The 13618-nt window shown below is 38.2% G+C and overlaps 1 protein-coding gene across 1 annotated transcript in view; it reads left to right on the forward strand.

Annotated features, from left to right (window-relative positions):
- The window catches only part of RTF1 (RTF1 homolog, Paf1/RNA polymerase II complex component), a 29399-nt gene that overhangs the window by 2104 nt on the left and 13677 nt on the right, over positions 1–13618 (forward strand). Inside the window, 4 exon segments of the mRNA XM_030274317.4 lie at positions 746–856; positions 9227–9374; positions 10858–11062; positions 13162–13276. Coding sequence (XP_030130177.4) covers positions 746–856; positions 9227–9374; positions 10858–11062; positions 13162–13276 — 579 coding nt within the window.

The raw sequence follows: 13618 nt of genomic DNA on the forward strand, positions 1-13618 counted from the left end.
CAAAGACAGTAACACAGCTTCAAAAATGTTTGTTTTATACTACTGCTTGTGTCACCTGAACAAGTGATGAACAGCAGATGATGAGAGTATTGGAGCCATGTAGTTTTTTGTGTTGGGTGCATGTTGCCCGTGAAAGTGCTTTTGAGCAGAACAACTCTCAAAAAGTTTCACAGACTTTGAGCTTGATCCCTGCTCTGTGTCTGAAACCTTTAAGTGCTTTCTGGGGTGTGTACCAGCAGTGAAGAGGAATTGAACAGACTGACTAAATATTATCAACCATGATGTAAAAGTGATGCCTAAAGCATTTCCCCTTTAAAGTGTATAATTGCAGCCGTCTCTGTTGTTTAGGAGAAGAAGCTGATATCTACTGGTATTTGGCTTTTTAGGGCTGGTGCTTCATGGTGTAGTTAGGGTGGTTTTGAATTATTACCCAATCCAAGTAAGACAAATCTGGACATGACTCTGAAAGCAATTTGTCTTATGTTGTTTATGCCAAGAAAGTAATGGTACTAATAGTTATTTCTTATAGCATGTTATCTTTTAAATCCTTTCGTAGCATCCAGTATTAAAATTGTGTGTGCACATGTATATTTATGAAACATAAGTAGACTTGTTCCTTAGTAGGTGGTAATAATCTTGCTACTGAGATGTGCTCAGATATTGTGGAGAACCTGCATGTGCTCTGACCTGGATTGTTAAAACTAATTGCGACACTTTGAAATAAACGTGTGTGTTTTTACACCAGGAGCTCCTGTCATTGGCCAAACGGAAACGCAGTGACTCTGAAGAAAAGGAACCACCTGTGAGCAAACCTACAGCATCTTCAGACTCTGAGACATCAGACAGTGATGATGAGGTGACTTTATCGTGTTATCAGTGAGATTGCTATGGGTTGTTTGTCTGATCATACCTAAGCAGTGAAAGTGTATTTATCATACAGTATATTTAGGCTGCTGACTTCATAAGGTGGGAGTGGCTATCAATGATGGAGACTCATGAAGGCCAGAGAATTCTTTTTTAAATAAATGTTTTGAATTCTAATTGTATACAAAATAGTCTGTCTATAGAAAAGATGACTGCCAGTTTAATCCCAGGTTCATATGGTGTGGTGAGCTGCCTGCTTTAAACTAGTGTTTTTCCTGTGTTGTGCTTGAAGTAGCAGTGAAGCTGCTAAAGCTGGACTCTGAATTCCGGGAGTGAGGTTTTCACCTTTTGAGTGAAGCTTCCTTCCTAAGAGAAGGGTCAAGGCACGTAGTACTATTTTACAGGTAGCAAAACTGTTCTATTTAGCTACATTGATTCTTCAAGAACTGTGCTGTGAATTAGCTGCCTGGCCATTTGGATATGCAACAGGGTGTGTTTTGATCGACATCTTTGAAGAAAGAGGCAAGAAAGAGTTCAGCATTACTTTGTTCTAAAGTTTCTCAATTTCTTATAAAACAGTGCTTATCTGCTGGTTCTTGTTTTAGTATTTGTTTTTGGTACTACAGTCTAGAGCTGGTTAAAAGCCTGTGCATCTAGAAAAGAAAAATTTTAAAAATCCTATTAAAACAGGCACTGATAAATGTTATACAGGTATTTGAGTAAAAGCAATTTCTGGAAAGCTTTCAAATATTTTTGCACACTTTCTGCAAATTATAGTCAGGTCATTTATTCCACCTATTCTTAAAAATTTGACAGGGAGATGTTTGGTGTAGGTTTTTGTATTTTTTTCTTCTAAAGTAACAGTATGGATTATCCATTGTGGCAACTTGCAGACTAACAGGGTAGGGTAGTGATAAACTATAAAGCATTTGTTAGTGTAGCAGAGTTCTTCCAATAAGTGTGAAGAATAAGTGTGCAGTTCAGTTTTCTTAGGCATTTTTAAAATAAATGTGCTTGGAACTCTGTTCCAAATCAATCATTTTCTTAAAAAAAAATTGCTTCTTGTATATCTAATATACACTTAAGTCATAGAGACAGACAAAACTGTGAACAACCTAGATATATTAGGTTTCTTATTGGGGAACTACTCAGTCTGTCACAGTGTGTGTTCAGATCTGTTAGCTTACAGTTTATTTATTCAAAGTTATGTGGAGACCAGTCTGGAGAAAGTAGACTTGGGTGTGGAGAGCATGTGGATGATAAAGCCTTCTATTCTGTGTTTATCTCTGAAAGCTGTCAGAATTTTAACTTGTGTAATAAGTGAGGTCTACCTTTCTACTATGTGTAGAATGTGACAATACCTCTTTGCAAATTTGCACAGACCTTGCACATCAGCAGTGCTACTGTTGCACCCAGTGTGTTTGATACGCTTTCTATCTGTGTATCATTTCAAATTGATACTATGTTCTTTCTGACCTCCATGCAGCCAGAGAAAAAGATTTAGAGAAGAGGTAATTAGGACACTTGCTTCTATTCCTGTGCCTGAAATATGCATTCTGAGCTGCTGCTTGTCACAGCAGGATGAGCGGCTGGCTTGCAACAGTTCTGCTTCTGCCAGTCATTCTGCTCTGTGCGTCCCTGGGCTTGACTACACTAATCCTGCTGAATAACTCAGGTTTTAATAAGTATTCTTGTGGTTGGTTTGAAGTTTGTTCAACCTTGGGGTTTGGGATAGGGGGGTCTAAAAGTTGAATTTGTATTATTGGACTTCCTGCAAGGTGAAGACCATGAGGCAGAAGCATGGAAATTGTTGCCCTGGACAAATGTGCCTAATCATACCCATGTATTTCCACAGAGGCTTTTCAGTGTGCATGTCCTTTGTGATTCCTGGAAAGCACTAAATGTTCCAAGATTGGCACTATGTTGCACGTACAGGAAAGAAGCCTAATTCTATTGCAGAGCCTAATGCAGCATGCTGCTTTCTTTTAGAGGGAGGAAAGTTTGTGGGGCATAGGGGAGAGAAAAACATTTTGGAGTTACTGAATAACAGCAGGTACAAATCATGCTGCATGTATACAATAGTGCCCAAGGGATGTCACTACATCTTTAATGTTATATTTATGTGTATCAGTGAGAATGTCAGCATCTTGCCCAGATGCTGGGTTCTGTAACACTTAAAGGACCTCTGTGGTCTGAATCAAATTTCCTAGCCACCAGACTGAAAGGGAGTTGCAGGCAATGAAATAGGAGGGATGCTCTGAAGTGTCTTCTGGTGGGGCTGAGGAACATTCTTGACTGAATTACTATAGTCTTTTGTTCAGAGAGCTGATAAATAGCAATGACTGCCGGGCTTTGCAATGAGGAGAGCTACCTTTCAAAGAGATGTACTCTGCTCAAGAACTCACCATGTCAAACTGGTAGCTTTCTGCATGTAACCAGTTTGGTGCTAGCCAGGTTACTGCTGGGGCTACCATGCCAGAGGTTTGTGTGTCCACAAGGTGTTCTTGTTACTGATTGAGGGCATTACGTGGATGATGTTCCTCACTTGCAGTAGGTTAATTCTGGGCTCTTGCTTTTCCTTTTATTATGGCATCTCTGCTTACAGTAAGATAATTCATTCTATTGTGTGAGAAGAGTGGATGACTTCTGCAACAACCTCACTCATATTAATGTTGATTAGACAGAAAGCCATAATGCTATAGGAGCTCCTGTTTGTTTCTCTTGAAAAGTACACTCATTCTGATGTCAGGAAGGGTTCAGTTCTGCCTTTTAACACCTACAGGGTAAGGACAGAATATCCTTCCGGAACTAGAAAAATTATATAACGAGTACTTAGTAGTATTCTGGAGTTTAGTGAGGATTATATGTTTTTTTAATATCTTTTATAAAACACATATATTCATTTTTTATACATTTTTTAACAAATGTGTTAATTTTTTAAGGAACTGTATAGCTGAAGATCTTGTCAAGAGCTGTGGGACAGAGGAGTAGGTGAGCAGTAGTCATGCAGCTAGTGAGGAGATTGGGCTCAAATAACAGCCTAGAGGGTTTTATGCCTCTTTGTATCTCCTTACTGCGCTTCAGGTTAGAGCACTCCAGCAAAGCACAGATGAGCAGAATACTGCATGTGTTCTTTCTGTTTTGGGGATGTCTTTTTGTGGGTTTGTAGAAATTACAGTACTGAATGTTGTCTTTTCCTATTTACTTGTATTTTATAACACTGCTTAATTAAACCTTCAAGAATGAGTGGGTTCTCCAGTCCTGTGAGGCCTTTGCCATACATTTTTTTGAAGCTTAGGAAATTTGAAGCAGGCCATGCTTTAATCTTCTCATAGATTTACAGTTTATAGATTGTTACAAAGTTACAAAGTGCTTTGTAACTTTGACTTTTCCTGGAGACAGTTTCCTTCAGCTGTTAATGTGTGCAATAGTAAAGCTTTTTAGCTTTCTAGGAGTAATGTGAATAAGCTGTCAACAAAATTGGTTTAAAATTTAATCTGTAACTAACTTCTTTAAATTGCAGACTAGCATGGGGATAACTTCTTGGGATTTTTCTGTGAGCTTCTTGGAGCTGTACTTAAATGAAAAGGGTAGATCAGGTGTCTGGTGATACTCTGGCCCATGAAGCGTTCTTCAGCTAGTTCCTGGCAAAGCCTCTTCTGTGGCTTCTGAAGGTGTTTTCTTTATTTGCTTATTTCCTTTCCATTTTGGTGTTCATACCTAGAGTTTTCTCTCTGTGTCTAAAATAGTTCTTAAAGTTTTCTGATTGCTGGGCTGTTGTCATCATGAAAGTGTTTGAGGTGTTCAAATAACAGGTGTAGATCCTGAAAGGCAGAATGAATAACAGGGGCTTTTTATTTGATATTTTGTTTCAAAAGTAGTGGTAGAGAACATTTTCCTCCTTGAAGCTCTTGGAGTGCTGTCTGTAGAGTTTTCCAAGCTTTGAGAAAGCCTGAAGACAGTAAATACTGCCTTATTTTCATATCTGTGCTTCCTGCTGTTGAGTTCAGACAGGCTGAAAATGTAGTTTCATGTCTTGCCTGGTGGACTGCCTTATTTTTTTCCTGTATGAATGCATGAAAGTTTGTAAGCTGAGCTGATGTTACCTACATTGGTGCACTTAAATGCAATGGTGACAGGACAACTGACATTTTTCTGGCCTTGGAAAGGAATACATTGGTAAGGGGCCTATTTTGCTTTGATGTTGTGGCTTGTAGTTTGCATTTTGTTATAAAGCCATTGGATGTGTCAGGAGAGAAGGATATGGCAAGACAGGCTGGCAGCCTTACTTTTGCATTCCTGGCTAAAAAGGGGTTAAAAAAAGCTGGGAGAACACCTATTTGCAAATTAAAATCTCACTGTGTAATGCATTTAGGTACTGTGTGAATAAAAGGAAACAGCAACTACCTGAGCAGCAAAACAATTCTGCACTCTAAGATTGCTTCAGGTATAGGGTTTTTTTCTTTTTCCTTTTTCTTTCTTTTTTCTTTCTTTGGTTTCTTTCCCTTTTTTCCCTTTTTCCCTTTCGTTTTATCTTCTTGATTTTTCTTTTTTCTTTTTTCTTTTTTCTTTTTTCTTTTTTCTTTTTTCTTTTTTCTTTTTTCTTTTTTCTTTTTTCTTTTTTCTTTTTTCTTTTTTCTTTTTTCTTTTTTCTTTTTTTTTCTTTTTTTTTTCCCCACAATCTCATTTCATCTCTCTACTGGAAATATGTTCCAGGTTTGCTGAGCTACAAATTATTTTCTTAAATAAGAAAAAGTTGTTTCTTAAACAACTTCATGTAGTTGTTTTTTCAGAAGCTGACTTATAAATCTAGGTAATTCCTAATGTGGTGGGTTGTTTTTTTTTTTCCCTATGTCCATTCTGGTTACTGTGGCTTAATTTGGACTTCTTAGAATCAAAGAATTATTCAGGTTGACAAGGACCTTTAGGATCATCATGTCCATCTGTTTCTTGGAGGAAATATGCACGATATTAGCACTGTGAACCTTGGCAGCAAGAGGAAAATTCAAAAGGCTCTTCTGGCTGCTTCTTGTGAGAGAGCCATAAAGCTCTGTTGTTTGGTAGTACTGAACAATAAGCAGAAAGCCACGTTGCAGTACCCTTCTGCACGGGTTTATGAACTTGCTGGGTCTGGAACCATGGAGGGTTCCAGATGGTGGCCCAGGAGGCAGCGGTGAATAGAGGGGCTGTTCCCAGGGTGCAGTCATGGGAAGCATGTGAGAGGCATTGACTGGGGCTGCCTGACTGCAGCATTGAAGAGGGGACCTGGAGAAACTGCCATAGAGGACAGATTTTGGAAAGTGATTGTTGTTTGGAGTTAAGGGAAAAAGAGGAAGGAAATGTTTCTGACTATAACTGTGTGCATTTTTACTCAATGTCGCATTTGAATATGTTACATTTTTGATTTCTGCTGGTGTGTTGGAGCATGAGGAAGGGACTCAAGACTTTGGCTTTCCACAATTACCTTCCCTCTCTCTCCTAGACCAGCTCATCTGTTGTGTCCTCCTCTGTTGCAAGAAGAAATTCATATTGGCCACTCTCTCTGAGCAGTGCAGATAGGTCATTGGGTGTCCAAACAACAGCTGCAACAGTGTCCAAATGCAGAGCACTTTGTGAGCCTAAAAGTCTTGTGTCCTGGTTTTGAGTGGTCCAAGATTTGCCCTAACTCTTGTCTTGTCCTGTAGTTGTTCTGGGAATAACCGGGCATTCGTGAGACATTGAGGTAACTGAATAAGCCTAGAAGCAACTGACTTGGGTAAGAATTTGGCTTTGTGACAGCATTAATATTGTGAGATGGACATAAAGGTTACTTGCATAAACAAAAGTGAGATGAAGTGTTATTTCCAGGGTGAAATAGAAACCAAAACATGCTTTCCTAGATTAGAATTAGAGAGCAGATTTTTTAATTACATTGTCCTGTGTTGGTTTGTTTGGGTGGTTTTTGGTTTTGGTGGTGTGTTGTTTTTTTTTTTGGTTTTTTTTTTTTTGTGTTTTTTTTTTTTTTTTTTGTGGTGGGTTTTGTTTTGGGGGTTTTTTTGTTTTTGGTTTTTTTTTTGGTTTTTTTTTTTGTTCCAAGTGTTTGTCACATAGTTTCTTTTCAGTCCTATCTTCTTGGTCACAAGTCTTCTCCACAATTCTACTAGTGAGTTAAAAGCTGAAAACAGTGATATGTAACACATGTATGTACAGCTATTAAACATTTTATTCACTGAAGTCCTGCTGGTTTTTATCTGATCTTAGCTTCTTTCATCTCAGCATGACCTCTCAAGGTCTTGATATAACTGTGCTGTCTACTGTGCTTTCTGTGTGCTGCTTTCTTGCTGTGCAGCATGCTGACATGAGGTATAATTCAGAATTAGAACACGGAAAAGAAGTGACAGAGCTCCGAGAGGGAGGCACCTCTGCATCACTGCTAAGCACTGAGTTTCACTTGTTTTGCTGTTGTGTCTTCTCTGGTATGCTGGTGGTAGGTGAGTGTTTGAGCAAATAGCAAAAATGCACTTTTCACCTGGGAGATGATTCCTTAGTGCTGACGTTTGAATAGATTTAGACAGAGTGCAAGCTTGTTCTTAACTGATTTATATGAGCATAGTAACCAGAGATAATATTAGACAGCAATATTGTAACACTGAACAACTAAAACTTTAATGCTGAAGCCAGTAAAAACTTCAGTCAGTACAAGCTCAGGCTGGTATAAAGTCAGAAGCTTTCTGTGCAGTTTCTCACCTGTCCAACAGATCATAACAGACTGGAGTACCTGCATAGGGTATGGATTGCAAGGCTCACCACTGTGCTTTTACCTCAGGAAAAAAAAACAGAACCACTTTTGCCTTGACAGAGACTTTTGAATATTCTGATAGTGCCTAAAGGATATGATGAAGCATTTGGTAATATGGAAAGTACAAGGTTGGGTGTGAGAGTAATCAAAACCTGGAAAATTCCAAAGGTATTTGTTCAGGTATTGTTAGATTAGGCATCAGCTTATAACTACTTCCTTGAGTTTCACCTAGAGTAATTGAACACCAGGGTTCTCTGAGGATGGTGTCTTATCAGGCAGAACAATTTATCAAATTTGTTGGATGATGACTGTCTGCAGAGATAGACTTGATTCATCCCCCAGGATAGAGTGATTGGGTAAGAAGCCTGAAGTGTGTATGTGTTTGAGGTCAAATCTAAGGTGGGGTTTTTTTTTTTTTCCACTTAGAATAGTTTTGAGTGCAGGATCTCAGTTATGCACAGTTGTATTTGCTCACTTGCATTAGGACTGGTTTTTTAAGATTGCATGCTCAACCAGATGGTGATGTGCATGAAAGATGAGAATAAAAGACAGGTATTTAGATGATTTGTGTGTGTATACCTGCATATTTATCTATATCTTCTATATATAAAGCCTGTTATATTCCTCAGGGTCTCATGCCTGGAGAATTTCTAGGAAGAGGTGGTGAATTGCAAAATACTGTAAAGTTTTTAAGTAATATATGGGCAATCTTTATTACTTCTCTTCCCTTCTGGCTTTACCCAGGTAGTTGGAACAATGTAAAAATTCTATTAAGAAATCACACTGTAAGGTAAATACTAGTTCTTCTGGGACTTTGGAATTTAAAATGGCTATCTGTGTATATCTGATTGTGTAAGTCCTGTACTTGGAGACTGTGGTCTAAGTTAACTGAAGATATGACATTAAAAGAAAATTAAAATTAGGGCTTGATACTGTATTTTTTTCTTTTTTTTTCCTGGCTTCTGTGATTCTGATTTGATTCTACTTTGTGTACATAGGGGGTAGTGCCACCACCTGCATCTCTTGAGTTCACTGTTGTCTTGTTGCATAGAAATACAGACACTGTGTACTTTTGGTAAAACTGAGATTTTGAAAAGGCTGTCATGTGTAATTGGTGTCCTTCATGAAATGTAAAATCTGCTCCTGGTTAAACTAAGTCCTGGAAAAACATCAGTTGCTTCTGTTTAAGACTAAACTGAAGCTAATCTTTACAAACGCATTGGACACATTTTTAAAAATTGTTTTCTTAGGGAATTATTTTCAATGCCTCCTCACTTGGCAGATATTGCCAACTTTGAAGTCTTCATTATGACCTACCAACTGTTAAAACTGGTCTCTTTTTTTTTCAAAGAAAAAACTTCAACCACACAACACTCTACTCCCAAAACACTTGTAAAAGGCTCTCATTTATCTGATAAATTTCCTATTGACTTCTCTTTTTTTTTCTCTTCTCTACACTTGTATGATTTTTTTGCTGTCAGGTATTGGGCTATTTCTCAGGCGGTTTTACTCCAGTGTTTTGGAGAGGGAAGAAGAGAGTGATGTTTGTGTCTCACGATTCCTTTCTTCGTTCTTTCCTTGCAGTGGACTGTTGGAGGTTCTAAAAACAAAAAAAAGGGAAAAGCGGGTAAGGCAGAGAAGAAAGGAGCCATGAAGAGACAGATGAACAAAGCTGCCTCTTCCGGCAGCTCAGATAAAGACAGCTCAGCTGAGAGCTCGGCACCTGAAGAGGGTAAGATAACACATGTCCATTTATTTAGTATGATTCCAAGTGAACTTATCTGTTGTGCACCCTGAAGAGAAATGTTGCATGGTGATGTTGAAGACCATCTTCAAAGACTTTTCATTGTGTAATGTACAGTCAGGGCAACTTTTAAATTTACTGTGGCTTAAAGTAATTCAGTGTAGCATTGCTGTGAGCACTCCATTACAACTGCAAACTAAATGCTATTTCAGCTGAAGAATGAATGACTTCCTCCTGGAAAATGCATTGCTTCCTTTTAGCATGTCCTGTCTACCCATGTGGGTAGCATTTTTGATTCTCATTGACATATTTTTCCATCTAAAACTTCTTGTGATAATAAAGGGAAAGGTGCATAGTGTTTGTGATGCAAATAGGAGCTTGTCTTGCATGCATTTGCTCTGAATTGGAATTCTTGCACATTTATACTGACACAGAAGAAGAAAAATCATTCTATAACTTTGTCAGAATTTTTTACATGAATATTGAATACATTTTAATGCTGGGCAAACTTCCTGTCTTCTGTTTTCATCATGCCCATGAAGGTTTGCTGGTGCTTACTTGCAATTTCCATTGATACTAAAAAGGAAGTTAAGAAAGTATATGAAGGAGATTACAGTTTTAAGTGTATCAAGCACAGCAGATACAGAAAAAGGCATGGAGTGCCTTCAGCTGTATATATCAGTGCTTACAAATCAAGGGTTTCACAGTGTGAGCTTGCAAAGCTGGAAGTTTTCGGGAATACTAATACCAGAATGGAAGTGAAAGAAGGAATCCTAATGGCCTGCTTTCATAATTCAGTGCAATTTAGTCAATTAGATGGGATAATCAAAGCTCTTGGACTTGGATCAAGTTTAAAGGTGGTGTTGCCCAATACTATTGGGGAGTCAGCTGTTCCCTAAACCCTGTGTAGCTGGGAGGGCTACTTACAGTAACCGGGCTTGTTACAGTGTCAGGGCATTGCCAGCCCTGAGGGTGTTGGTTTCAAATTTATTTTTTATGTAGCAGTTCATAGTATTGCAGTCTTCACATGACTAATTTTAGTCCTTCATGTTGCTATAATGAGGTGGTTAATGGTCAATTCTCTGGTGGTTGATCATGGTGTTTGAGGTGGATGCACACAAATTCATGGCTGTTTAAGCAACTTGTGAGGGATATGAGCATATAGGCATAGAAGTGTTACTTTAGGACCGCAACACATTACTAAAAGGCCTTTTAAATTTGGTTGTTCTACTAAGAATTGTTAATTATAATCCAGTTTGTATTCAAATGTAGTACCACTCATTTTATATATTTTTTAGCATACATATATTATGGTAATTTCAACCTGGCCTTAATTTTGATTATATGTATGTTTTTAGTATAGTGGAAGACAAGTGTAGAATTAATTCATGCTATCTCTTGCTAATATGCTATAATGAAGTGGTTGGGCTTTGCCCCAGCTGAATCTCACTACCCTATATTTTTGATTTAGGAGAAGTCTCTGACTCAGAAAGCAACAGCTCCTCATCTAGCTCAGATTCAGATTCTTCATCTGAAGATGAGGAATTCCATGATGGCTATGGAGAAGACCTGATGGGAGATGAAGAGGACCGAGCTCGACTGGAACAAATGACTGAAAAGGAGAGAGAGCAGGAACTGTTTAACCGGATAGAGAAGAGAGAAGTGCTAAAGAGAAGGTGAATTTTATATCTGTTGGTATTTGGTAGCAAATTCTTAAAGGCTGCATAGAGAGTATGCTTACTGTGCTCTCTCATTTAAGATCCGAGCACTCAGCACTGTTAAGTGAGTAAAGCTTGATTGTACATTTTTTGTAACTAAACTGTCCCTGTAGTAGTTAAGAAGCACACAGTGGGAGTTCTGCATATTCTTGTAGAAGACAGTGTCTAAAAGTTTCTCAGCTCTTGAATATGCACGGTTCTATCAGCTACCCTTGTAGTTATTTTACTGCTCTATAGCTTAGAAGCCGGACAGTCAGAAGGCCTGCTTTTTCTTCATCTTTTTTGTATTAACTGTCATGTGCTGATGCTTTGGAAAAAGGCAAACAAAGCGTAAGGTGTACATGAGTTTCTGGAATTTTTTAGAAAACCATGGTGAAGCACAGAGCAGTGTTAAGGCTGCCTGTATATGGGTGTGAAACTGGTTTGGGCCCTAATAGAAGGTAGAGATACTGAAATAATGAAGACTGGTGTTGGATATGTCCTTTTCATGGAATCTTTTGTGGATTTCTACCTTATGTACTGTTGTTTTGTTGTTTGCCTGTAGCTGTTACACTGTCCAGTCAGGCAGCTTCTTTATAGTAAAGGTATTTTACTTCCCATGTGTCTTAATAGAAAGGATTTGGCATGTATGGGACAAGGTTTCTGGAGTTTCTTTCTTCTTTAGTGCCTTCTGTTTTCTCACTTGCTGAGAAATTTCCCTAGAAGACTGACATCTGTTGAGTAAATCATGTCAATACAAGCGACTGCCCAACTGTGTTTGTCCAAGCCATAGCTAGAGCACTGCCTACTTGCCTTGATTTTAACACCACATTCAGAATCTTATGTGATCTGCTGCTCTCCTCAAAGGGATCAGAATGACTGTAAGTTTGGATATAGATCATGTAGAAGGACATAATATCTTTCAAATTTTACTCTCTATTTCACGGTAACTGAATGTCTCTGTTTTAAAGTGGATACTGGAGAATACTTGATACAAACAAGCTAAATAGTTAAAGCAGTTAAAGCTTGAGTTACTGATTAAATCTTAAATTAATTTGTGCTGTTCTGTGTGAAGTCTTGGCAGTTAGAACTAAAAGGGTGGTGGGGTAGTCATTTATGATAAGCTGAATCTTTCAAAGCTCTTTGTATGCACATTATGCTATGCATTCATTTGGATTACAGCAGACATTGCATCTGATATAATGCCTGTGTCTTGTATGTCATGCTTCATGTTAAAGGCATAAAGGGCAATGAGATCATCTGACACTTCAGTTCATTGTCTACAAAATCCAGGTGTAAAGGACTGAAGAAGAATGGGCTGTGTAATGTGCATGTGGATAACACATTTTGAATTTCAGTTATTAGAAGTTTTTTTTTTTCTTGTGTATGTCCATATGCACACTTCACTAAAGCAATGACCAGTCCAGGATGCAGTGGAATCTCATCATGAGTCTGTTCCATTGAAATTACTACTCTTCTGAATTCAGTGGCTGAAAATAAGATATCAGGGTGATATATTTCATGAAGGTAGATGTGGAAGTACCTAAATTCTTCTGCAGAAACCGAGTCTGATGAGAATTCAGCTGCTGAAGGAGGACTCAAAACATTGCAGTCATTCTTATACAGACCAGTGCCAGTAAAAAGGTGAAGTTTAAGCATGAAAACGTTAGCATGATAGTGGCTCTAAAGAAAAACAAATCTTTAGCTGTTTAGGTTCAAATTATGTGAAATAGCCACATGATTTTAGAGTTGGAGGCAGCATGCAACGATCGCTGCACTGGCAAAGAGAAAGATGGAGTAAGGGCATATTTCTGTGGAATAGTAATTTCTACATGGTCTTGTCAACCCTTTAGGTTAGGTCTCTGTAGGGTTGCACTTGGTGTGCTCAGCTTTTCTTCACTTTATTTTCTTGGGGAAGAGAGGGGATGGGAATAGGGGACAGGATAACATAAAAGGGACAAGCAGTTGAAGTGTTTCTTACAGCCTAATATCAATTGTGATAACATCTGAACAATTCTTTGCTCTCTCAGGAAGAGCATTCTTTCATACATTGTTTTTGTTCCAATAACTTCTACTAGATTTGAAATCAAGAAAAAACTAAAAACAGCAAAAAAGAAAGAAAAGAAAGAGAAAAAGAAAAAACAAGAGGAGGAGCAGGAGAAGAAAAAACTCACACAGATCCAGGAATCCCAGGTAGGAAATTAAACTGTTCGTGGTAACAAACCCTTTTCCCTTGGCGAAAGGAGATAGGATATGGCCTCTCTACTTTTAATGTTTTCCCTTAATGTCAAACAGTGTAGTAAGCAGATCAGAATTTAATTAATTTATATGCTTAAGCTATCTTCAGTTTTTCCAGTTCATTTAAGGAAGTTAATGTCTTTGGCCTATTGAGGGGTGCACTGATACTACTTAAATTAAAAATAGGAAGTTGCAGCTATGTCTGCAGTTGCTGTGATACCCCTCCCATATCAGAAAAGGAAAGCAACCTTTTACAGTTCCTTTAGCCAAACACCTGTCCTTCAGTCTGAAACATTC

The sequence above is a fragment of the Taeniopygia guttata genome, chromosome 5, assembly GCF_048771995.1.
Source record: "Taeniopygia guttata chromosome 5, bTaeGut7.mat, whole genome shotgun sequence".
In the NCBI taxonomy this organism is placed as follows: Eukaryota; Metazoa; Chordata; class Aves; order Passeriformes; family Estrildidae; genus Taeniopygia; species Taeniopygia guttata.